Genomic DNA, 24,778 nt, shown 5'->3' with positions numbered 1-24,778 from the left:
GTATTCACCTGCTTCGCAGCCATTTATTGCTTATTGGTCGACGACCTGCAACCTCCCAATCATCACCCCCGCCTGCCCATGCTATATTTACCCCTACCCAGGCCTTAAAAGGCTGCAGCTGCCGCTGGGACAGACTGACCGGCGTGTTTGTGGGGCGGCCGAGTATTATTTTGGCTGAGCGCACCGCAGTCTTGGTCACCTACAGTCCCTGTTGTACCTTCCTGACTTCCTACCTGCTTGATTCTGGAATTGCCCTGAGCAAGTGACCTCCAGGGGGCGGTAAGTGGCAACTGTCCCAAGGACAAAAAAGGTGAGTTTCTGGTTGGAAAGGTGCAGCATGTGACAAGTTGCCTGAATACGAGCGGACTGCTCGATTAATAAGACATGTTCGGCATGGAGGAACATGCGAGAAACTCTCGAACGCTAACCCAGCAGAACAAAATCCGCAGGCACCCGCAAGCATGTCTGCCTCGGTACCGTTCTACCGCAAGCACCAGCGCAGCTACGACAGGGGCTACCGCTACCAGTTGGCCGGCAGGTACTCGGCCGGGACCAGTGGCGGCACCAGAACCAGGGGGTAAGAGACAGGAGCCCCCGCCCCATCCCCGTGGTCTCCTCCCCTCTTAACGTTGTTTGCCAATGGGGCTCCATCCTCACTTGGGATCATCGCCATTCCATTCCATTTGGACCACACCTGAGCATTGCTTCCTGTTGACTTCATGCATGCAGAGTTCATTTGCATCATTTTTGCTAACATCTCCTTAAATCACAACGCATCATCGCTGTCGTGAAGCGGAATCCCCGTGGCTCCAAACATTTTCCGTGTTAAACTTTGAGGTCTCGGCCCATGAAGGATGTATCTTACTGACAGCCTACATGGCAATCCAAGCCGCGGCAGCATGTCGGACATCTTTAAATACACTTTCTCGGAGCATGTAAACAGCTCAAGCGGTTTAGGTTTGTTAGCGCCACCTGATCTTTCGCCCGGGCGCCGCACCAAGTCCCCGGGGTGAAGAAAGGGGAGCTAACGATGCAGCGACCAGGTGCTACGTCATGGCGATATGCTGACTGTTTCGGACGTGATGGCTGTAGCTTTCTAACACTCACTAGAAATGAATTGGTGGTCGGGAATTTGTGGTTTTCAATATTTGGAGCCTTTTACTTTTGAATGTAGCTTTAGTACCACAGAGGGAGCTCCAAAAGATGATTACTAGCTAGCTAGGTTAGCTTCACAGGTTAACTCACCCATGACTGATTCAACCTTCAGTTACGCATTTAATAGAAAAGACAATAAAGGGATAGACAATACGGAAACAGGAATCTGGAAACTTATTCTAGTCATGCAGAATTGGACAAAAACTGAAAAATCGGAAATCAAATACGAAGATGAGGACTTACGAAACCGAAGGTTGCACCATATCCGGTGAAGAATATCTACTAATTTAACGACACTATAGATTGCACCTTGTCCAGGTACATTGCTAAAGCGCATCCCTTATGCTTCAGCCTTGACTGGTTGTCGCAACCCGGACTGGACCCGCTGCCCAAGAGAACCAAGCCCTCCTACTTGGCTGTGGACCGTGAGAACCAAATCATCGGCTACGTGGTGCCCATGTTCAGGACCAGGTACCGTGTTCGGCTTTGAATCTGGAGAAGTTGTAAGCACGGGTGCTCACCACCAATTGTCGCACTTCAAGTCAAGAGTTTGCGGAGGGATATTCGGATCAGACCAGACTGCGGGACACTGCCGCCTACATGGAGCGCTGCGATAGGTTCACCAGCGGCCTTGAGATGGAGCGCTCGGAGCAGATCGCCAGAAAGGAGGCCATGCGCGAGTCGGCCCAACGGATCTCCTTTAATAAAACGGTCAGTGGGAACTTTGGGTGTGAAGCTAGCGTGTGTGGACTTGCAATGCGGGAGGAAATCCGAGTACCCAAAGAACATGTAACTCCATAGAGGAAGGCAAGATTCGAACCCTGAACAGCATAACTGAGGCAGATGCGCTAACCACTATGACACCGTGCTAAATCGGTATTGGTGATAATGTAGCCGACCCGCAAGGGTAACATTAGTGTCCCTGCGTTATGCAGCCATTCATTAAGCTTGGTAACGGGACCCCCGCTGGACAGGATTTGTTTGTCCGGGCCAGACATGCCACAGGGCGACAAATTCCTCAGGCGTTCTCCAAGTAAGCTCCACGTTTATCCCACGGATGCTTTTGTGTTGAGTTTAGGGAGGGCCTAGCTGTTCGTAGGACGTTTGGGGCTCAACAGTATGCAAAAAAGGTATGAAAAAAAATAGTAATAATAAATAAAATAACAGTTTGGTATGAAATCAATTCTACATGACAGGAAGCACATTAGTTTGAAAAGTTTCAATTTTGACACTCGTATCCTGCCAAAAAGGACATTGCTATCGTCATAACATCCGCTAGCCAAAGGCTGAGCTCCAATGTGCTTGTTTGGAGTGTCAGGCTAGTGAAGTTGGTCTGCTTTTTCGGACATAAATGATGCAGAAACAGATTGAATGGTTTGAAGCATGATTCTGACATACTGCTAAAATGATCTCGCCAAGCCATGACGTCTCCAAGGCAGAGGCTGAGCTCCACTGTGTTTGTTTATGGAGTTGACACTTTGTGTCCTAAACCCGTATTGTACCCTTTGGGAGCCGTACCAAATGTTTACCCCCCGCCCTCTCAAAAAAAAAAATATATATATATATATATATATATATATATATGGAAATCCCTTCTTTTTTGGAAAGTGCAACATCGGTGAGGTACTTTGATTCTAACGTGGCGCCAATAACAGGTCACTAAGTCGAGTAAAGGCCGATAAGGCGCGTCACGTCATGACAGGTCATTCTTTTTGGTGGGATTCAATGGCTCGTTCTTTTATTTTTTTTTGCAGCTCTACGAGCACAATGAACACTTCAAGCGCATGAACGAAGACAGCCTGATGCACGTCCCGGAATTCATCATCAAGCCTCGCTCACACACCGTCTGGGAGAAGCAATGCGTGAGGCTGCACTGTACCGTCAGCGGCTGGCCCGACCCCGGAGTCGTCTGGTAGGAGACGCTCAACATCCCGCTGACTTTCATCGCCACTCGTTTGAACCCTCTGAAATTTCTAAGTTCTTGCCTCTTCCTCCGGTACAAGGTACAAAAATAATGTGGCCATCGACCCTCTCGCCAACGCTAGCAAGTACAAAATCGAGAGCAAATACAGTGTGCACTCACTGGAGATCAACAGGTAGGTGCCGCTTGGAACTCAGGTACACTACACAGGAGTCGCTTCGTGATAACAACACACACTTGTAGCCTAATGAAGTGGCCGGTGCTATCGTGGTCAGCATTTGGTGTGGATGACATCACCACCTGTGTTTATTTATAGCAGCAGTATTCACATCCTTGGTATTATTGACATGGCGGAGGTGGGTGGGGGGCGGGGGGAGTTCAGGGTACGACAGAATGTGTGCATTACCAGCGCCGGGCAACCTGACGTTCTCTTCATTCCAGCTGCGATTTCGAGGACACGGCCCAGTATCGCGTCTCGGCCATGAACGTCAAGGGGGAGGTGTCGGCCTTCGCCTCGGTTGTCGTAAAAAGTAAGTCACGGCCAACCCCTAAAACAAGATAATTCGACATCACAGTGTTGGGATGCCGTTGTGATTAGGGGCCTTTTTTGTCTGGCATGCGGCCCTCGACATATGGCAAAGCACAGGATTGTGTTTCAAATGCAACATAAACATAGTAACTGCTGTCATCACTCAGGGTTCAAAGGGGAAGTGGACACGTTTCTGCCGGCTCCGAGACGTACGTATGAACTCAATATGTGGCTGTTTGATTTTGATTTGTTCGACTGTATTTCATAGAAGTGGAAGAAAGAGCCAATTGTAACTGAGAGGAAAGATGGGAGCAGTGTTCTATTAACTGCAAAAAATCCAAAATGTAATCATGAAAATGAAGTATACATAAAATGACAATGCAGTGTATTTTTTTTTGTTTTGTTTTGTTGTTATTTACTTGATTTCATTGTTTCCCTGCTACTGCTGCTGCTGCAGGGTCTGGTGTAAAAGGTAACTGGGTCAACATGGGTCTGGTGTGGCTAACATCATGTAGCCACCCTTTACGTGTGCACGGTCACCGTGATTATTTTAACCCATCAGTAGTTCCATTCGATTTACTAGACATAAGCAGCGTCTATTATTCATCTGGTTTTCGGATTAAGATTAACCAACGCCATTCGTGGTTTTGATGTGGAGATTTATCACCAGTCATCATCCTTGGTTTGTGTTGCCTCACTAGTTTTGCGCATGACCACACCGAGTCTATTCACCAAGTAGCTTTTAGAAACGTCACTTTTGACCGGTTTTCCTTTAGATGGTCCCGTGTCCGAGTACGGCATCACCTTCCAGACCCACATCGTCGACAACTTCGGGGTGTCCTTCGGCAGGGAGGGCGAAACCATGAGCTTGGGGTGCACGGTCATCATCTACCCTGTCTTAAATCGCTACCAGCCCGAGGTGCAGTGGTACAGAGACGGTAAGTACATTTCAGCCCGACTCTTTTTGGTGACTTCCATTTACTTTCGTCAATGTCTCCTCGATACAGGCGTTCTGCTGTCACCATCCAAGTGGAATCACATGCACTGGAGCGGCGACAGAGCCACGTTGACCCTCACGCACCTGAACAAAGAGGACGAAGGACTCTACACTCTGCGCGTCACCACCAAGTCCGGATACAAAACCTACTCGGCTTACGTTTTTGTGAGAGGTGAGCTCAAATTTGAAACATTAGCATTATCGGGTTATGAAGAGGAAGAATTGTGTTTTGTCTGTGAGGCGCACACAGAGCGATTGTTAACATACGCCATCTTTGACAAGCGAGAATGTCTTACTACAGGCAAACTTTATCAAAAGTAGCTGTGCCAACTCTGTCCCACGGAATCCAAGTCACAACATGACCTGCGGCATGGTCAACAATCCATGTCTTTCGGTATGAGCTGTTGCTTTTAAAACTCAACAGTCGAGACGCCACACCATGGAAAAAGAGGCTGCAGAAGCTTATCATGGCAGGCCGCCCCTTGGAAACCATCTGACATTTCCAATCTGTCCCAGGTGGCGCCTGGTGGGAACACCAGAACACTCATCAGCCACTGTCACCGTTGTCTTCGGTCGTGCTATTCTAAGCGGCCTCAGATATGGAACGGTCCGATCAGATAATACAATAATTTGAATATCAGGCTGGAGGGGAAAAAAGGACTGCCTAGTATTTTATTCGTCATTCCTCTATTTTAGTCTTTGAAACCGACGTTAACTATTGGTCGATGATTCCAAAGCTACGAGCCGGGTAACTGACCTTTGCGCTTTGTCCAAGATGCTGATGCCGAAGTGGAAGGAGCTCCGGGGGCTCCGCTGGATGTGTGCTGCCTGGATGCCAACAAGGACTACATCATTGTCTCCTGGAAGCAGCCGGCCGTCGATGGCGGCAACTCCATCCTGGGTTATTTTGTGGACAGGTTAGATCACAATAAAATACTGATCCGAACCCGAACTCTGACCTTAGCCTTAATTCTGACACCGAGCGTCATTTTAACTCTGATTTCCTATGTGATCTCACAAAATCTGATGCCAACATCAGTCCTGATCTCTACCTTGCAATTTGTACAGGTGCGAGGTCGGGACAACACACTGGATCCAGTGCAATGACACTCCCATTAAGTTTGCCCGATTCCCGGTCACCGGATTGGTTGAAGGCCGCTCCTATATCTTCCGTGTGCGTGCCGTCAATAAGAGCGGCATGAGCCGTCCGTCACGAGTGTCTGAACCCGTGGCCGCCATGGACCCGGCTGATCGCGCCCGCATGAGAGGTACCGCGCTTCGAGGATTCTTTGAAACGGCAACGACTCAACAGAATCCTCACAATCTTGTCGTCAGGTACCTCGGCTCCTTGGACCGGCCAGATCATTGTCACAGAGGAGGAACCTGCAGGTTTGTAAGATCAACCAAAAAAGGGATTTTTGACAATGTTGATTCCTTATGACTCATGATTGTTTTGACAGAGGGTATTGTTCCTGGCAGACCACGAGAACTGCAAGTGACGGAAGCAACCAAGAACTACTTAGTACTCAGCTGGAAGCCACCTGGCGAGAAAGGCCTGGAAGGTGTCATGTACTATGTGGAAAAGGTAATCGGAAAAAAATGACGCAGTTATGATCCAGTGAGTGTGGTCAGTTTTGTGTTGTTGGGTCTCTTTATCGTTGAGTTGCAAACCTTGCATGTTGATTTGCCGTGTTTGTTCAACAACAAAGCAGAGGTCTTGTCAAGTCCTGTAGTTCAAGTCACAGACAAGTTGGGTCTTTTTTTAATTAAGTTTAAATCCTTAAAACTCATTCACTCCCAAAGACGTTTTTAAACGTCTTTTCAGACTCGGTCTAGAATTGGCTGGTACTGAATGAGTTAAATGAGTGATTTAGTGACTCTGATTTGGGTCAGTTCAAGCGATTCAAGACATCCACATCCCCTGTTCGTCACAAGTGACTGCAGTGTGTCTAGGGTTACCCTCTGAGGTACCAACCCCAAAGTTAGGACATCAGAACGAGGCAGGGAACAAATAGGTTAGGTAAGGCAGGGTCAACCTCTATGAAGACTGCCCCTTGGAGATGAAAAGACGACGTTGTCATTGACTCCTTCCCCGTCCCCTCAGTGTGTCTCGGGCACAGACAGCTGGCAGAGGGTGAACACTGAAATCCCGGTGAGGTCGCCTCGTTTCGCGCTGTTTGACCTGGCCGAGGGCAAGTCCTACTGCTTCCGCGTCCGCTGCTGCAACGCCGCCGGCGTCGGCGAGCCTTCCGACCCAACTGAGGCCACCACGGTTGGCGACAAGCTTGGTCAGAAAATGCCCCGGTCACACACACACACAAATCCTTAGATGGCCATTCTTGGCCGTGACACGGGAAAATGTTGGAATCTGTAGATACTCCGTCTGCTCCGAGCAAAGTTGTCCCCACAAGGAACACAGACACATCCGTGGTGGTATCCTGGGAAGCATCCCATGATGCCAAGGAGTTGGTGGGCTACTACATCGAAGCGAGCATTGTGGGCAGCAACACCTGGGAGCCATGCAACAACAAACCCGTCAACGTGACCAGGTAAACCTTAACATCTAGTGGAAATGCTTTTATTCAAGTGGCGCACACACACATTAGACAAAACGATCTTCCTGGGACACGAGGACAATAATAACTACCCGGTACATGTTTTAGGTTTATCTGCCACGGTCTGACGACGGGAGAGAAGTACGTGTTCAGGGTGAGGGCTGTGAACGCCGCAGGACTCAGTGAGTTCTCTCCGGAATCAGAGCCGGTGGAGGTGAAGGCTGCGATTGGTGAGGAAAACCACCACTCGGATATCTTGGAAGAAACCGAATGGATGTTTATGGTCTAGTTTAAGTGACATACAAGATGTGACATCTGATCACCAGTGTTCTCTTGAGCCATCTCGCACTCCCACACTGTTCCACTCCACCGTGGTTGCACTCTGCCGCCATGTCACCGTTTATTGTCTGCTCCGCTCCACCTACATCCACCCAACCAAACCAAACCAACCTGCACAGCCTGAGGCGGGTCAGGACTTTGTAGACTTCCTCTAATTTGGGTCAGTGTGATCCAACTCAGCGGTGGTTACAAACCAGCCCATGAATCACAAAACATCCTTCCCCTTCCCTACTCCCCCATTTCCTCCCTCCGTTCTGGGCACGCGACGTGTCGGCAAACCACTCCCCAGTGTTCAAGGTACCAGCGCACGGACCCCCATAAAAACCAGGCAACTAACCACGCTTTGTTTGAATGTTTTTCTCATTGACGTGCAAAAGTCTCAATCATACCAATGAGGGGCTTTCAAGGGTGCGGTGCAGCAGTTTGCCCAAACTAGAGACAAAAAGACTTTCGAGCAAACTCATTAATTCCTGCATTTTATGCTATTGTTTCGTTGCCGACAGTCATTAAATACATTCTTTAATTAAATAAGATCAACCAAATTCTTTCATGTGAATCGCTAAATAACTTTCGTTATCCTTTTGGTATCCCGTATGCTGTCGTACGTGCCCGGCAAGACCCCTTGTAAGCCTCTTTAGCCTCAAAACTAACATTTTTAGCCTTTAACTGTAACTTGGCATGTGTCTTTTCCATATGTGAAGCATATTTATTGCAATAATGCCAATGCATTTCTCCCTGGCAACACGGGAAATGGTCAAATTCAGTGAAAGGACACAAAACCGGTGTCAATGGGAAATACATCGGCATTTGAGTACAGTAAATCCCCGCCGCAAATAGAGAAAAAAAATTGATATAATTAACAATAGTTGAACCGAAATATACCACAAATTATGATGTCAAAACGGTTTAGTATCATTTCAAACTTAATCCAAAAAATGGCTGACAGATGATTTGATTTACAATATATGCACTGTAAGACTCTTTTGTAGCTTCTTCTGCTAACAAAACCAGATTAAATTTAGCTCCAAATCTTAGCTGACATGTTAACATATTACCTTGAGATCAATGTACTACTTTTCTACGACTCAGGATTTGGATTCCACCATGTGGCATCCTAGGACGTTTAATAAAGTGTAGCAAAAACACAAATAGGTGATTTTTTTTTTCTTTCAGCAACCAGCCGATAATCAGGTCCAAAGAAAAATATCCGAGTAGGTGAATTTGTCAAGAGTGAATCGCAGAAATGTGGGGGGATTACTGTTGTGTATTTGTCTGCATGTTTTCATCATGTCCTCACATGGATGTCACTTGTCTCGGCTTCATTGTCCCTGCCAGTCAGATGAAGACATCGTTTAGTTTTTTTCTTCATGCTTTTAATTACAACTGTATTTGTTTTTTGCTTGAGTTTAAAAACAGTCTTTCTTGATTCTCTCTGATAACTCCTGTAGGGGGCGGCATCGCTCATGGTGTGTTGCCGGAGACGGGGCCGGGGGGTAACCAGGGCCGACTAACCGCGCACAGGCCACACTGGACGGGCCCGCATGACACTGTCCAGCTCCCCGCTGACACAAAAAACAAAGCCCAGGCCAACCCCGAGCTCCCCCAGCGGGAGTCCGGGGCAGCGGCGGTGGCAGCTAACTCCGGCCCCTTGGACAACAAAAACCAAGGGTCAGAGAGAAGCGGCCTGGGGCCGAGTGAGGTTAACGGGGTGCCCTCTGAGCCACCGCCGGGCTCGCTGTGTGAAGCACGTACTGACGTAGCAGTGCACTTAGGCTCACCTCGCGCCGAGGGGCCGGCTGAAAAGACAGCCGAGCGGCCCCCTGGGGCTGAGCGGGCATGCGGTTTGTCAGTAGATGCTTCTGCTAACCGGGAGACGGCGAGGCCAGACGCAGGGGCTGAAGGTGAGCACTAGATAAGGACGGGAAGCGCAAAAAACAATGCCCCCACAAAAAAAAATCTCTTAAATAAAGCAATGGATGGGGAAGATCTTAAAACTTCTCTGAATCACATTTCAGCAATGCAAAATGGATTTCAAGTAAAAAGTCGGCAGAAAAATAAATCCTCCATTAAAATATGCACACTGAAACCTTCCTTCTATTTCACAACACTGCAAATGCCCAGTAGGTGGCGCACTCCTGTGGCATTCCCCAGACAGGTAAGTACGGTGAAACCACAACCGAAGGACTAACTCCCAAGCAGCCACGCTTAGATGCCATGCTGGCTTTCCACTCGAGGTGGCACATTGTCATGTTGCCCCTAAGATCCTTAGGCACCCCCGCTTCCCCCCCACCACCACCACATGGATGTCAGATTATCACACGCTGCCAGTAACCAACTGCAACCTCTTTTAGGCATAACCTGCTCAGAAATGAATGTAGTATCAACTTATCTTGGCCTAGCGCACGATAGCACAAATAAATGTTTGGCTATGTCAATGTGTAGGAGTAAATGTGGTGCGAAACTAGTAATTAGCAATCACCATTAGCCACTATTAGTCTGAACAAAAGGATGTTTGGAATTTTACATAACAGCTCACCTAGCTTAGCCAAGCATTCGAAAGCAGCGCGGAATGTTTTGACTGTCTCTGTCTGAAGTTATTGTGCTGCTCAAATACAGAATTATCTCCTATGACTTTTATCATTAGCTGCTACTATTAGCTGCGCAGTCAATTTGTCTTCCCAAAAACACAGGAAAGAAGTGATTTACTCCATAGAGCTGCCTTAGCTTCGCCCAGGTTAGCCTGTCACAGCACGAAGATGATTTTCTTTTTAAAGCTGTTCAAAAGGTTACATCTTTACACAAAGACAGAAAAACGTTAGCATAACCGAAAGACTGAAAAACAATGGACGATTTCTTAGCTAGGCTGACTTGAGTTTGTGTGTCTCACATCAGCATCGCCTGCACCACCTTACGGCATCAGCGTGCTGGAGTGCGTACGCGACTCCATGGTGCTGGCGTGGAAGCAGCCGGCCTTCATCGGCGGGGCCGACATTACCGGATATTTCGTGGACTACCGCGAGGTCGTGGACGGCGTGGAGGGAAAGTGGCACGAGGCCAATATCAAAGCGATCAGCGAACGTGCCTACAGGGTGAGTCCCAAAATCGACTCGGTGAATTTTCTGATTTTCTGACTTTTTGTGTGGGCAGGTGACTGACCTGAAGGAGAACAGGAAGTACCAGTTCCAGGTTCGGGCGGCCAACATCGCTGGCGTCGGGATCCCGTCGCTTCCCAGCGACACGTTCCTGTGTGAGGAATGGACCATTGCTGTTCCAGGTGCGAAGATCCACGCACGAACAAGCGTCCGCGCAAGAAAAAGCATAACGCTGTGATCGTAATTCTTCATTCCGCTAACTTTTTTCACGTTAACATTCCAACCCAAAAAATGCTAGTTTCTTTTTCTTTTTACCTTCATTGGATCCTAGGGCCTCCTCACGATCTCGAGCTGCGAGAGGTGCGAGGCGACTCCATGGTGTTGCTGTGGAAAGCTCCGGTGTATCAAGGGCGCGATCCTGTCAACGGCTTCTACGTGGACATGAAAGAGGCGGAAGCCCCGGAGGAAGCCTGGAGAGGAGTCAACACCAAGGCCACGGGGAACACCTTCATCAAGGTGTTTGGAGAGATGATAGTCATGAAGCTTTGTGAAACTTCAAATCGTCTCTTCCTCATTGCCGGAGACAAAAAAAAACAAAAAAACATTGCTCTTCTCGGTTCGGCAGGTGAAGAATCTGAAGGAGCAAGAGTCGTACATATTCCGCGTTCACGCTCAGAATCAGGCCGGCGTGGGGAAGAGCTCGGACATCTCCGAACCGGTCCAAGCAGTGACCAAACCAGGTAGGGAACCGACGTGACGAGTGGTGACGGCGTGACGTTCAGGATCATCTGGCGTGGCGTCGCAGGCACCAAGGAGATCTCGGTGGACGTGGACGACGACGGCGTCATCTCTCTCAACTTTGAATGCGCCAACATGACCTCCGACTCCAAATTTGTCTGGTCCAAGAATTACGAGGACATGGACGAATCGGCGTCACGCTTGACCGTGGAGACCAAAGGGAACAAGTCAGGCTTTCACGAATGGACTCAGCAAAGAACGGCCCCTTGCGCGGATGATGAGTAGGATTTTTTTTTTCTTTCAGGTCCAAAGCCACGTTCAACTCACCCGGAGAGGAAGACACGGGTATTTATTCGTGCCTGGTCACGCACACAGACGGAGATTCATCCAGCTACACCATCTCACCCGAAGGTAGGAAGGTGGTGTTCTACGAAAAAAAAAAAATCTCTTATAGTGCACTCACTCTTCCTGTCATGACATTTCATTCTCGTTTTCCTTGTAATGTACAATTCTCCTAACATGACTTTTCTTTTGTGTATGACAGAGATGAAGAGGCTGCTGGAGATGAGCCGTGATCACAAGTTCCCCAGTGAGTAGCCCCCCGCAGCACAATGTCTGAGTAGAAGTCATTCAAGTGAATTACTTTCCCCGCCTTGGTCTTCTGTCCTCGTTAGCGATTCCCCTCAAGTCGGGTTTGGCTGTGGAGATGCTGGAGAAGGGCAAAGTTCGCTTCTGGCTGCAGGCCGAGCAGATTTCGCCCAACGTCAACGTGGACTACGTGTTCAACGACAACGTTGTGACCCAGGGCGAGGTCGGCGGGCTGGACGGTAGACAAATCCTCCTCCTGCTCCGTAACGTCTCTTTTAAAGGCCTCTGTAACACCTTTCTTGTCAGAAATACAAGATGAATATTGACAAGAACACGGGCGTGGTTGAGATGACCATGGAATCGCTGATGCCCGAGGATGAAGGCACCTTCACCTTCCAGATGAAGGACGGAAAAGCCACCAATCAGTCCAGCCTGGTACTCATCGGAGACGGTAGGTGGCCCTCAGCGTGAAATCAAATCGAAAGCGATCCTTCCACTTTACGTCGTAACCACTAGAGGGCAGAAAAGCGCGCAGACGCAACCTGTGCTTTTGCTTTTTCAGTGTTCAAGGATCTGCAGAAGGAATCCGAGTTCCAGAGGAAAGAATGGTCCAGGAAGCAAGGTTTGCCGACATAAAATTCTATCTTTGGTTTCAATTGTCAGCTTTTTCATTTCCACCATTTTATATGTTCCAGGTCCTCACTTTATTGAGTATTTGGGCTACGAGGTCACTCCAGAATGCTGTGTGGTACTCAAGTGCAAGGTGACGCTTATCTAGCTGGATTTCTTTGAATAATTAGCTCTGTATTTTTATATGACACTGTTGTGTTGCATTCAAGGTGGGAAACATTAAGAAAGAGACGTCGGCTCTGTGGTACAAGGACGGACGGGAGATCAAGGCGGATGAAAAACTGGGCTTCACCGAGGGAGTCCTCAAACTGGAGATAGCTCAGGTAAGACGGCGATGAAATCGGCTTCATATAAAATTGATAAATATTGTTACCGTTCCCTGATTCCATTTCGAAATGACGTCTGGCTCAAACACGAATATGTTGAGAAATGTTTTGTTCACGAACTTTGTTTTATCGCTGGCAGTGGGCTGAATCCCAGTCCCGCCAAAGTCCTCACTTTTCAGGAGACCACCAAAAACGACACGTTTGTTTATCCATAAACTTTGCATTGTCAAAGAACGGCAGCCATTCTCAACAATCAATAATAATAAAAAAAAAATTACCAAATTTTGACAGTGGAACTTTCGGCCTAACGGCAGCATTACAATTGCTGTAATAAAAAGCTCATACATTGATTTTTAGTCGTGACGAAAGTGCCTATAAGGAGTAGATACAATATATAGTTTAGTCACTCAACCACTTATATATGCCCAAAAATATAGATTTTATTTTATGTTTTTTAAATGCCATGTCAAAAATCTGAGTTATTCATGTAATATTTAATAAACTGAATCATTACCATCCATTGCTTATGCATAAACTACGTCATCATTTGAGTGTGTTCATGTCGCAAGTCCTTTTTTGAATGTCAATATCATTGCCATGATCTGTGTTCTCTGTCTCTCTCCTTTCCCATTTGATGCCTCATGTTCGCTCGCCCCATCGCACGCCACAATAATGCCCGTGCCAATAAAGCTGCTGTCACATTATTTTCCCACTGCAGCCCGACCTACCCGCCGAATCTGCAGACGAGCATATCGGGAGAATGCTTAAAGTTGGGGTCACTTGCTGTTTTTTTTTTGTTTTGTTTTGTTTTTTTGCACGCTTGCTTGCTAATTATTATGCTTTTGTTCATCATTCTTTTCAGTTGAAACATGTTTGCTTGCTTATTTTGACTTTTTTTTTAGTTTACTGCAAATAACACTCATTTTTTTGCACGCAACACTCATTGCAATGTTTTCTACTGTTTAAAAAAAAAAAAGACTTTGTGATGATATTGCAGATTTTCTGCGGCGTTATACCCATGATGCATTTTCTTGCCAGATTTCAAAGAAGGACGCCGGCGTGTATGAGACAGTCCTGAGGGATGACCGAGGCAAAGACACGTCCAAGTTAAACCTGACCGACCAATGTATGGAAGTCGTTTTTGTTGTTGTAACAATTTAGTAGCATTTCTTACACAATCATCAATCTGGAATTCAATGCTCGCATGGAAACAGGAGATCAGAACAATTAGAGATAGTTATTTTAAATACTTTTCCCAAAATCTAACAACGCATTATTACCACGCCCAACGGTTAAAGTTAGCCCTTAGCTAATAAGCTAATAGATGTGACCTGGCTGAAGCAACAAGTTAACTGATAAGTTACTACACAACATTATTGTCTCAAGTTAGCAAGAAGCTAATACATGTTACCCGACTGACGCTAATAAGCTACTCCATGCTAGCTTTCTGTTATCAAAAAGTCAATACTTGTTAGCCGTAAGCTAATTGACATAGAATATGTTTATAACCGCTAAACTTTGTAAGTCGATTAGCTTACTGAAGACAGAAAAAAACATTATCTTGCGGAAACTAATAACCCATAAGAAGCTAATACTACTACATTATACTACTGAAATACTTTCATTATGATATTGTTCTTTCCCCGTACTAGTAATCTAATTTCGATACTCATCATTCAACTTTTTTTCCCCTCCCAGCTTTCAAAGACCTGATGAACGAAGTCTTCAACTATATCGGTGAGATGGAAACACCCCCCCGCCCCCCATTCCGGCCATTTGCAGTGACTCAAATGAACCGCTCCGATTGTTATTTGGCTTTTTGCAGCTAACTCGTCCACGCCGCTGAAGATCACCAGCACGGATCAAGGCATACGTCTCTACACTTTTGTCAACTACTACAATGACCTGCTGCCGGTCACGTGGCATTACAAGTGGGTTGGCCCAAGAACACTTCAAAGCCAAGTGTGCCGACAATAGCGTGCGGGTGTCACGATGGCTCGCTTTGTCATATTTCGCTCTCTTGCTCACGATGACAAATCTGGATGCAAACCCTTGATATTGGCAACCCCACCAGAGACTCAGCCATCGCCTTCTCGGAGCGCCTGAAGAGTGGCGTGGTGGGCGATCAGTTGTGGCTGCAAATCAGCGAGCCCACCGAGAAGGATATGGGCAAGTACGCCATCGAGTTCAACATCAACGACGGCAAAGGCGGCCTGAGGAGAACCGTGGAGCTGTCGGGTCAAGGTTGCTTTGGCTTCCTGATTTTTTTTTTTGACTCAGCTTGTTCCTCCTCTCACCGGTGTCCGCTTCCTCTTTTGCAGCGTATGAGGACGCTTTGGCCGAATTCAAGAGACTCAAGTGAGTAGGGTGTCATCATTGTTGTGATCCCCCCCACTTGGACACTGCTTAAGAGGAGGAAAACATTTGATTGACTTGTTTCATTTTTTTTCTTCAGAGCGGATGCTATTGCAGAAAAAAGTAAGTGGCGAATGTGATCACCTGTATTTCATCTATTCATTCACCCGTGCCTTGTTCATCCAAATTTGTACTCACGCATCATTTATAAGGCCATTCGTCCATTCCTCCACCATTTATATATTCTATCATTTATCAACCTGTCGCGGAATCATTCAACTGTCACTCATCCATCCATGATCCATTCATTCTCTCATGCATCCATCAAGTTTCATTGCATAGAGTTGCGTGTTTGACTGTTCAGATCGCGCCCGAGTGGCAGGAGGCCTTCCGGACGTGGTCACCATCCAGGAGGGCAAAGTGAGTCAAGCGCATCACCAATTCCTCACATGGTGCGAATCCAATGACCCGACCTCCCACCCCCGAAATTCACCTCCTCCCCTTCAACCCTCCGTGGCAGGCACTCAATCTGACCTGCAACATCTCGGGCGAGCCGCTGCCGCAGGTGACGTGGTTGAAGAACGACAAGGAGCTGACCTCGAACGAGCACTGCATCCTGCGCTTCGAGTCGGGAAAGTTCGCCAGCTTCACCATCACGGCGGTCAGTACGGTCGACACGGGCAAGTACAGCATCCTGGTCAAGAACAAGTACGGCACCGAGAGAGCTGAATTCACCGTAAGTGTCTTTATCCCCGAAGACGTGGCCACCTGCAAAAAATGAACCAAGTAAATCTCCTGCTGTATGTGGGTACCTGGCGAGAGGGAAAAAAAAAAAAAAAAAAACGGCAACAAAAATGTTACATTGATATCTAGACAGATATGGATTGATCACACATCCACCAGATTGTTGTGTTGTGCTCGACTCTAAATGTGATCGTCAACATCCACTGTGCCTGTACCAATGTGAAGATCACCGGTTACCACGGCGACGGTTGTCACCTTCCCCGTCACTGTTTCGCAACAACACTACTTACAATAAAAACAAAAAAAAAAACAAGCATGTACTTCCTCTTCAAACTCATGTGTGTGTTGTCTGCCTCTTTCGTGAACTCGCCTCCACCTTTTCACCATCCACGCCCTTCACTCCCACTCTCGATTCCTGTAGAACAGCACCCACCACCCGCATGGACACAAAAAACCTCCTCCAAATACTAGCTCAGCCAACTTCCTGTTCAATTTCTGACTTGTAACTTGTTCACGCATTCCAGTTATGATGGCAATTTTTTTTTAAATTTTCAGGCCACTTTTCCATTTAATTTTCCTGAGATTTCAGCTCCAACCCACAATGGACAACTTTCTGTTTGATCACGCCTTTAGGGTCCTTGAGACTGTCCACTTTCGACGGTGTTGATGAACAAAATTGGTGTCGGGCTGATGATTTCTTTCCACTGATTGAGTTTTGGCCGCTGGTGCTACGTAATGTTGTCTTTAGCTGGAAGTGACTGAGGGAACGCCCGATCTGGGCGTGACCTCGTACTTGACCGACGTTGAGGGTAACGTGGTGTTTGGTGCCAACACTCTCGAGGAAAAAATGAAGACGGCCATCACGGGGATGACGAAAGGTAGGAAGGTGACCATGGGAGCCATATGACATTTTCCATCAAAACATCTTCCTCCCTTTTACAGAATCCGCAGCGGCAGCAGAAAAGATGGACAACTTGACAAAGAAGCCAGAAGAAGAAGAAGTCACTGTTCAAGAGATGTTGATGAACAAAGAAATTCAGCCTGAATTTCAGGATAAAATAGCACAAAAGTGTTTTGAGTAAGAAGTGTGACCACGGTGCAAATTGCACTCATATCACAAAGCACCGCTAAATCAAGTGCTTCATCTGAAGATATATTATATATCAAATATACAATTTCACTTTCGTATATGGTTTGGATGGATTGTTTGTTCACCACTCTAATAAAATAAAAAAAGAATTCATTCCAGGTGCTCCATACACATCCAGTAGTTGCATTTGACTAACTTTCTCCTTGCATTGCATTCAATTTAAAGTGTCGAATCCTCACATCGCAAGTTAAATCTTCTTTAACTTGTTAAGCGTTGAATAACTTTTTCAATAACGTCTTTGAACAGGCAATTTAACATACGTCAAACAAAAGCATTACACTGATGCCCTAACAGACACAATAAATCAAAAAGAATAGAAAATACTGTGCATTGGTCAATAGTATTTCCTTCAATGCGGCATTTTGAATAAAATTCCAATCCTACAACTTAAATTAGATAAATAGATAGAGCGATTCAACCAAGAAGTGGGAAATGGGAACTTAACAAAGTCCATGGGAGATATTTGTTGTTTACTTTTCCTCGAAACTGGCAGTAAAAAAAATACAAAATATTAAATGTTGTGTCCCAGCAGAGGGCAGTGTGTGAAAAGGACTATGAAAGGGCATATATTTTAAAACAAAAAAACATTTTTTACTCTGCTTCAGAACAGTTCTGAGGGGAAAGTTTCTAGCTAGAGTGAGTCCTTTACCCATAATCCACAGCGAGACCCGAAAACCTGTAAGAGATCGATTGAGGCTTAATAGATCGTTTGCAGGTCTGAGTTGACGTCACCACAGCCCTTGTGTCACGTGCTGAGTTCGATGCTGTCGGGGATTGAGAAGAATTTGAAAAGAGCCCGAGGGGGACGAGAAGGCGGCGGCAGGTGGTCCTCAGACACAGGTGGGAAAATGGAATATCGCATTAAAAAATACAAAAACAAAAAACAAAAACATTGCACATGTTCGTCCGCGTAGTCATCAACGCGACTCGAAATGCCTGACGTAATTTTGGAAGCTTTGTGTGGCTCCTGAGAGTCAAGTTTGACAATTTTCTACCTATGCAAACGTTCTGTTGGGCGACATTCGTGTTGGCTTAATGTCAGTATGAACATCCGACCGTATTCTTTCAGTATGTCGCCCAAAAAGATATCAAAATGAAAAAGAAAGAAAAACGGAACAATGTTATGTCAAATCCGAGAGAAAAATTGTGCCCCTGAACGCCTCATAGTTTGAGCCCTCACCACTCCAGTAGATGTTTTTTTTTTGTTTTTTTTCACACTGTGACACATTTCAATGTTATTTAACCTGTTATTAATATATATATTTTAATAACCATTCAGTACACATATTTTACACTTACCAGGCACTTTATTATTTTGCTTTTCCAGAGCTGTCTACAGTATGTATATTAAATAATGTTCCCTTTTAGTTAGTGTGAGTTTAGTATTGCACTGTGTGTGCGCGTGTGTGTGTGTATTTTGTCTGATGCATGATACATCATTTTTCATTTCAATTTGGGGAAATTTCTCTCAGAGGTCCACGTGTGCGGCTGCTTGGATGGACGGCACGTGGGCTAGGGAAAGCTAGATTTGCCAAATAATCTGCTAAACAGGATTAACACTACTTAGCGTCTCGCTCGCCCCACCGGGTGTCATGTTCAGGTTTGTGTTGTTGACCAAGGTTTTTTGTTGTTGTTTATTGAAACCTCTGACAGAGGGCACCTACAGTAACCCCCCAAATCCGGTTCTCATGTTTGGTCCAAATGGAACTCAACGGCAGAGTTCATAAAGCTGACAGACGTGTGTTGGTATGTATGTGGCAGTCAGCCATCAACATGAACTACATGGGCCAGTTGGCGGGCCAGGTTCTGGTGACAGTCAAGGAGCTATACAAAGGCATCAATCAGGCCACGCTGTCAGGCTGCATCGACGTGGTGGTGGTGCGCCAGCCCGACGGATCCTTTCAGTGTTCCCCCTTCCACGTACGCTTTGGAAAATTGGGAGTGCTGCGCTCCAGAGAGAAAGTGGTGAGTGCAAGTCTCTCATAAAATTTTTCGGAAAGTCTCACAAGATATGCTACAGTAGCTTTGATGAAGTTGAACGAGATTTTAAACGGTTGCCCGGGAGATGGTGAAGTCTGATGAGATTTGTCAGAGTCGAGCGAGAGACGCCCAAAGTCTCATAAGATTTTCAAAAGTCTCACAAGATTCCCTTGAATCTCACAAAACTTGAAAAAGTTTCAGAAGCCCAAGGAGGTTCGCCGACATAGATTTGCAGAAGTCTCCAGAGAGTCCAACTAATTTGTATTTATGATCCTGCAGATAGACATAGAAATAAATGGAGAAGCGGTGGAATTGCACATGAAGCTTGGAGACAATGGTGAGGCTTTTTTTGTCCAGGAGACAGAACAATACGATGTAAGTGACACATTTAAGACCCGCCGCATCAGCCCCCCCCCCCCAAAAAAACAACAATGACTAAATTTCCTTGCTAGCAGGAGATGGTCCCAGCCCACCTGGTGACCTCACCCATCCCCATGGATGATGCCCTTATCAAGAACCAAGAACCCGAAGGTGGGAAATGTCGTCCCCTCAAAGGCTCTGAAGAGGGACCCAACGCGGCGGGGAAGAAGAAGAAAAAACGGAGACGGAAGCACAAGGTCGAGCCCCGCAAGGAGGCGCACAGTCAACCAGTAGTGGGCGAGCTAGAGCTGCCTGGGCTTAGCTCAGATGAGGAGATATCCTCGCATCGCATCGAGTGAGTCACATCTCCAAACCAGCAACACAAATGACAACAATTACGATAGCATTCTTTTTCAGAGTATCCACAAGGGACAATGCGGAGGGACATTTCCGATCTTCCCCCGCCTCCAGCCTTGAGTGGGACAGCTACCCTTTCTCTGATGGCGACTGGTCCCCCTCCATGAAGTGAGTCCTCCGGAGTTCTTTCCAAGATGGCGGACACAAAGAGAAACCGGTTGGGTCACTCTTTGCTCTCCTGCCATTGCAGTAGCACGATGTCTGAGGTTGATCCGGCATCGCCTAACAGCGACTCAGAGCTCATGGTGAAGACGGCAGAGAGCGCACTCCGGGCCGACGCCCACATGCAGTGGAGCTGGGGCGAGTTCCCGGAATCCACCAGAGTAGGGACCAATAAACGTTTGTTGCTAACACAAACAATGCCGATTACTGAAGAGGGGGGATTATTTTGAAATTTGCCAAAGTCTAGCAAGAGAGATTTGTCAGAATCCCACAGAATTTTTTTTTCAAACAGGTGACCAAAAAAAGGGAGCGATCCAGACCAAAGATGCTGAACATCACCCCCTCAGAAAGTACACATTTCCGGGTCATCTCCGGCCTGGAGGAGCCAGACGAAGATCCTCTCTGCAGCGTTGTTAAACCTCAAGCCCAGAACGCCGACCCAAAAATAACTGAGCTCGGTGGGAAAGGTGCTCACACGACCAGGTGGACATCTTCACCACCCAAGCGCAGAGAGTCCGATAGCAAATTAGCAGAGATTGCTGTGAAGAGACAAGGTAAGCAGACGTCTCCTAAGCGTTGCCGAAATCTCACAGGATTTACCAGGTTCGCATGAGATTCGCCGTCGTCTCTCAGGAGCAGCCAAAGTGTCTCATGAGCTAAGATGAACTTTCCCGTGATTTACTCCAGTCGCACAAAATTAGCCAGCGTTCCGTGAGTTGCGCCAAAGGCTCGTGAGATTTGTCGAAATCTCACCAGATTTTCCGGAATGTCAGTAGATTTGTGGAACTCTCGTGAGATTTCCCAGAGACTCTTAAAATGAATCTGAAATTTTTCACAAGAAAATTTGACCAGAAAAAAAAAATCGTAATCTCTCCGAGAAATCTCATGAGATCCGCAGAATCTGTAGTTTCATGAGATTCTCGCAAGATTCATCATAAGGTCTCACGACATTTGCCAAAGTCGAACAAGATTTTTTTTTATCACCACAACTCTCACACACACCCATCTGCTTTACATCTCTCATAACAAATTGATGTAAGAAAGACAAACCAAGCACAGGAAGGATGTGGCGTACACGAGAATAAGAATAGGAAATGAAAAAGTCCCAAGTCATTCTTTTCTCACAACACCGCCGCTTCCCCTTTACTGAGGCGTGAGAAAGAGGAGTCAACATCAGGGACCAGAAGACATCTACCTGGATGACCTGAATGCACTTGAACCCGATGTCATCGCTCTCTATTTCCCCAAGAGGTAAAAGTACCTTCTTACAGGCTAACATGTTTCATCTCATTTAACTCATTCACTCCCAAAGACGTATTTAAACGTCTTTTCAGACTTGGTCCAGAATTGGCTGGTACTGAATGAGTTAAGAGGAAAGAGCAACGAGTCAAGCCAGGATGATTCACGTCTGTTTGTCTGAGGGGAAAAAAAAACTGCCCACCTGTGTCCCCAGCGAGTCAAGCCAGGTTGCGAGGCCCTGGACGGAGACGACCGTGAACGGAGGGGGTCACTCAGGTTCGCAGTCGCCGCAGTCGGTGGGCAGCAGCAGCAGCAGTAGCAGTAGCGGCGGCGGCGGCGGGAGTCTCGGCGACAGCGGGGCCGAGTGTCTTTCCGACTCGGCCGCCGACCTGCCCGATGTCACGCTGTCGCTCTGTGGCGGCGGCGCCGGCGGCGATGACTCGGAGATTAACAGTGGTAAGTGGCAGCACTGGCGCCATCTGTGGGATGATAACAGAATACAACCATTTTATTTTATTTTTTAATGTTCAATTTCATGCAGAGAAATTCCTGGAGTGCATTATCAGCTATCATGAGTTTGCGGAAAACCCTGCGATGATCGATAATCCTAATTTGGTGGTTCGGATTGGACACAGGTAAGGCGACATCTTCCTTGAAATGGAGATGTCCACTTTCTCTGTCATAATCATTTCCTTATATCTCTCACACAGATATTACAACTGGACTCTGGCGGCGCCGCTCATCCTCAGTATGCAGGCATTCCAGAAGAACCTCCCGAAGGTAATTTGCTCCGCGTCCCTCGGGTTTAACCAAATCTCCCAAGATTCACCAGAGCGGTGTGCGATCGGCCCATTTTGAGTTATGCGAGTCTCATGAGATTGTCCCGAGTGTCAAGACCTTTGCCAAAGTCCAACAAGATTTGTTTATGCCTGACGCCATTTTGCAGAAGCGATTTGTCAGATCGAACGAGATTTTCGGAAGGCTTCCAAGTATCATGACCGTGGAGTGTCCATAACGTGAATGATTTTCCACACGTGCAGGCCACAGAAGAAGCCTGGGTGAAGGACAGAATGCCTAAGAAATCCGGGCGATGGTGGTTCTGGCGTAAGAGCAGCGTCAAGCAGGTCATCACACGTCTTCAGAATTTGTTTTATGCATTGCAAATATATGACGATTATATAATCATGCAAATGAACGAGTGCAGCACACCTGCTTTGCGTTCAGTCGTCCACAGAGAGCAAGCTGGAGCGACAGGAGAGTCTAACCAATGAGAATTCGGCTCTCAAGACGGGCGCTAAAGCAAAGTGAGTCGCTCGAAACAAAAAGTTGAGTAGTCCTCAACGGTTGCAAAGTCGCCACCCATTCGATAACATTTCAGAAAAATAACCTTCAAGTGATGCTTGGCCCTCCCCCTTCAGACAGAAAACATCCGAATGGTCAACTGACGACGAAACCAAAGAGCTCATCGGCGTGATCGGCGGCCGGGCGCCAAGCGAGCGCTCGCGGACGGAAGCCTGCGGCCCCGCCTACAAAAAGTCCCTGCGACTCTCGTCGGAGCAGATCGTAAGACCCGATCGCGTCAAGCTTGAAATGAAAAAGCCTCTAAATTTCTCCGCGTGGAACGCAGGAGGGTCTGAAGCTGAAGGAAGGTCCCAACGACGTGACGTTCAGCATCACCACTCAGTACCAGGGAACGTGTCGCTGCCAGGGTACCATCTACTTGTGGGACTGGAACGACCAGGTGGTCATCTCCGACATCGACGGCACCATCACCAAGTACCGCAGTCCTCCTCTACTTCGTACCCCTTCAATTTATTTTATTGCTCTTTTTTTTTCTAAGCGTTTTGGTTTTTTTTTGCCAGGTCGGACGTGTTCGGTCATATCCTGCCTCAGCTCGGCAAAGACTGGACACACGAAGGAATCGCCAAGCTATACCACTCCGTGCACCAGTACGTTCACTCCCCCTTTCCCCTGTGCCCCAAAAAGTGCTCCGGAATCATTTACTCGCTCCCGTTTTGTGTCAGGAACGGTTACAAGTTCCTGTACTGTTCGGCGCGAGCCATCGGCATGGCGGACATGACGCGGGGGTACCTGCAGAGAGTCAACGACGGGGGCACGCTGCTGCCCAGGGGGCCGCTCATGCTAGCGCCTAGCAGCCTGTTCTCCGCCTTCCACAGGTACACAGATGGCACATCTCCCGCTAGGCGTCGCATCTTTTGCAACTTGATGATGTCAGATGCCGACCTGATGAGTTACCGGATTTGTTAAGAGAGATGATCGAGAAGAAACCCGAGAAGTTCAAGGTGGAATGCCTGTCGGACATCAGGAAGCTTTTCTCCGCCGGCGCGCATCCCTTTTATGCCGCGTTTGGCAACAGAGAGAGCGTGAGTATCCGCTATGCTTTTTTTAAATTTGTGAAATCCCCGCCGCGTTCTTTCAAGTTGCTACGGCCTTCCAGGACGCGTTGGCTTACCGGCATGTGGGCGTTTCGGCTTGCCGCATCTTCACGGTGAACCCCAGGGGGGAGCTGATCCTGGAGCAAGCCAAAGGCAACAAAACTTCGTGAGTACACATTTCAAAAAGTGCTTCTCAAACTTCTCACGCCCCCCAAAAAAATCCCTAGCTCTCCAATTACTACCATGATGACCAACATTAAAATATACGAGCATAGCAATGGAGACATAAAGGTCAAATAAAATGATCTAAACATCACTAAAAGTACTTTCAAGTGAAATACAACAGAACTGTACTCGGCAAATAAATTAAACTGGATTCAAAGACAAAAAGTTTGAGTCACTGTAACATGACGCACAGTTGAAACATTTTATCGATTCTTCACGAAGCATACTTTTGAGAATCACTCCGTGTTGTGTTCGTCTCCTCTGTTGGCGGTAAGGTACACGCGCCTTGGCGAGCTGGTAGAGCATGTGTTCCCATTGCGCAGCCGCCAGGACGCCGCCGCCTTCTGCTGCCCCGAATTCAGCGCTTTCTCATACTGGAGGCAGCCCGTCACGCACGCCTGCTTGGAGGAGCTGCTTTGACGACGGATGCGTCAATCACTTTGTTAGCATTAGCACCTGTTAGCATTACTCATTTGGGTTGCTGAATTGATCAGGTTACAAGGAGACGTACACATTGGATGTGACTACTACTTTCTGTGAAAGGGACAGTCTTTCTTTGTGTGAGGAAATCACGTGGCTATTTTTAAATGTTCATTAAAAAAATTATATTTTATTTTAATATCATTATTATTAAGAACGAATCGGAGTGTACATAGCGTAATATTAACTGATCATGTCCGGACCGAGGGAAAGTCTCTTGTAATGCCTTTTGTGAGCGGTAGGAAGCGCTGTTGTCACTGCAGAAACTAAATGAAGCTTTCATTTGGCTTCGACTGAGAATGAACTGCCGGTATGTTCCTGAAAAAGTGGTTGATTAAATTAAAAAAAAAATCACATTTCAAAATATATACCATAAAATCACACCAATGATTGCAGCCGT

The 24,778-nt window shown here is 47.0% G+C and overlaps 2 protein-coding genes across 4 annotated transcripts; both read left to right on the top strand.

Annotated features, from left to right (window-relative positions):
• Positions 1-189: 189 nt before the first annotated feature.
• On the top strand, positions 190-16,306 carry myom1b (myomesin 1b). The gene is made up of 40 exons (XM_052053751.1): positions 190-309; positions 448-577; positions 1,507-1,626; positions 1,698-1,866; positions 2,910-3,067; positions 3,159-3,251; positions 3,518-3,606; positions 3,773-3,814; positions 4,063-4,077; positions 4,382-4,543; positions 4,613-4,774; positions 5,378-5,519; positions 5,671-5,870; positions 5,938-5,991; positions 6,063-6,187; positions 6,707-6,890; positions 6,977-7,151; positions 7,266-7,387; positions 8,945-9,397; positions 10,389-10,585; positions 10,644-10,770; positions 10,920-11,104; positions 11,214-11,328; positions 11,394-11,553; positions 11,631-11,737; positions 11,871-11,915; positions 12,001-12,137; positions 12,221-12,365; positions 12,477-12,536; positions 12,610-12,677; positions 12,754-12,867; positions 13,589-13,639; positions 13,909-13,996; positions 14,569-14,607; positions 14,696-14,801; positions 14,945-15,114; positions 15,192-15,228; positions 15,326-15,348; positions 15,590-15,645; positions 15,746-16,306. The coding sequence occupies exons 2-40, from the start codon at positions 462-464 to the stop codon at positions 16,004-16,006; spliced, it is 4,872 nt and encodes a 1,623-aa protein (XP_051909711.1). The 5' UTR covers positions 190-309; positions 448-461; the 3' UTR covers positions 16,007-16,306.
• Positions 16,307-17,720: 1,414 nt separating this feature from the next.
• On the top strand, positions 17,721-24,502 carry LOC127592777 (phosphatidate phosphatase LPIN2-like). Of its 3 annotated transcripts, none has more exons than XM_052053686.1 (20): positions 17,721-17,959; positions 18,885-19,084; positions 19,379-19,474; positions 19,552-19,814; positions 19,877-19,984; positions 20,067-20,199; positions 20,331-20,592; positions 21,190-21,289; positions 21,492-21,733; positions 21,819-21,912; positions 21,988-22,057; positions 22,318-22,401; positions 22,502-22,581; positions 22,696-22,840; positions 22,905-23,053; positions 23,140-23,226; positions 23,302-23,454; positions 23,547-23,661; positions 23,736-23,839; positions 24,174-24,502. In XM_052053686.1, the coding sequence occupies exons 1-20, from the start codon at positions 17,881-17,883 to the stop codon at positions 24,316-24,318; spliced, it is 2,709 nt and encodes a 902-aa protein (XP_051909646.1). In that variant the 5' UTR covers positions 17,721-17,880; the 3' UTR covers positions 24,319-24,502. The 3 variants fall into 3 exon arrangements, with proteins under 3 accessions (XP_051909646.1, XP_051909647.1, XP_051909649.1); XM_052053687.1 differs by having other exon boundaries at positions 17,722-17,959; positions 19,555-19,814; XM_052053689.1 differs by having other exon boundaries at positions 17,723-17,959; positions 18,881-19,084.
• Positions 24,503-24,778: the final 276 nt, after the last annotated feature.

Source organism: Hippocampus zosterae, chromosome 20 (assembly GCF_025434085.1).
Source record: "Hippocampus zosterae strain Florida chromosome 20, ASM2543408v3, whole genome shotgun sequence".
Classification (NCBI taxonomy): Eukaryota; Metazoa; Chordata; class Actinopteri; order Syngnathiformes; family Syngnathidae; genus Hippocampus; species Hippocampus zosterae.
Note: the sequence above shows the minus strand (reverse complement) of the source record. Positions and strands in the feature narration are given on the sequence as shown.

What these genes read in the sequence shown, in the direction of transcription:
- myom1b (XM_052053751.1), top strand. Translation starts at nt 462, where the DNA reads ATGTCTGCCTCGGTACCGTTCTACCGCAAGCACCAGCGCAGCTACGAC. An exon ending in CTGGGTTATTTTGTGGACAG is followed by an intron (nt 5,520 to 5,670) that starts GTTAGATCACAA and finishes CAATTTGTACAG; the next exon opens with GTGCGAGGTCGGGACAACAC. An exon ending in CACAGAGGAGGAACCTGCAG is followed by an intron (nt 5,992 to 6,062) that starts GTTTGTAAGATC and finishes TTGTTTTGACAG; the next exon opens with AGGGTATTGTTCCTGGCAGA.
- LOC127592777 (XM_052053686.1), top strand. Translation starts at nt 17,881, where the DNA reads ATGCTGTCGGGGATTGAGAAGAATTTGAAAAGAGCCCGAGGGGGACGA. An exon ending in GTGGTTCGGATTGGACACAG is followed by an intron (nt 21,913 to 21,987) that starts GTAAGGCGACAT and finishes TCTCTCACACAG; the next exon opens with ATATTACAACTGGACTCTGG. An exon ending in TCCAGAAGAACCTCCCGAAG is followed by an intron (nt 22,058 to 22,317) that starts GTAATTTGCTCC and finishes CCACACGTGCAG; the next exon opens with GCCACAGAAGAAGCCTGGGT.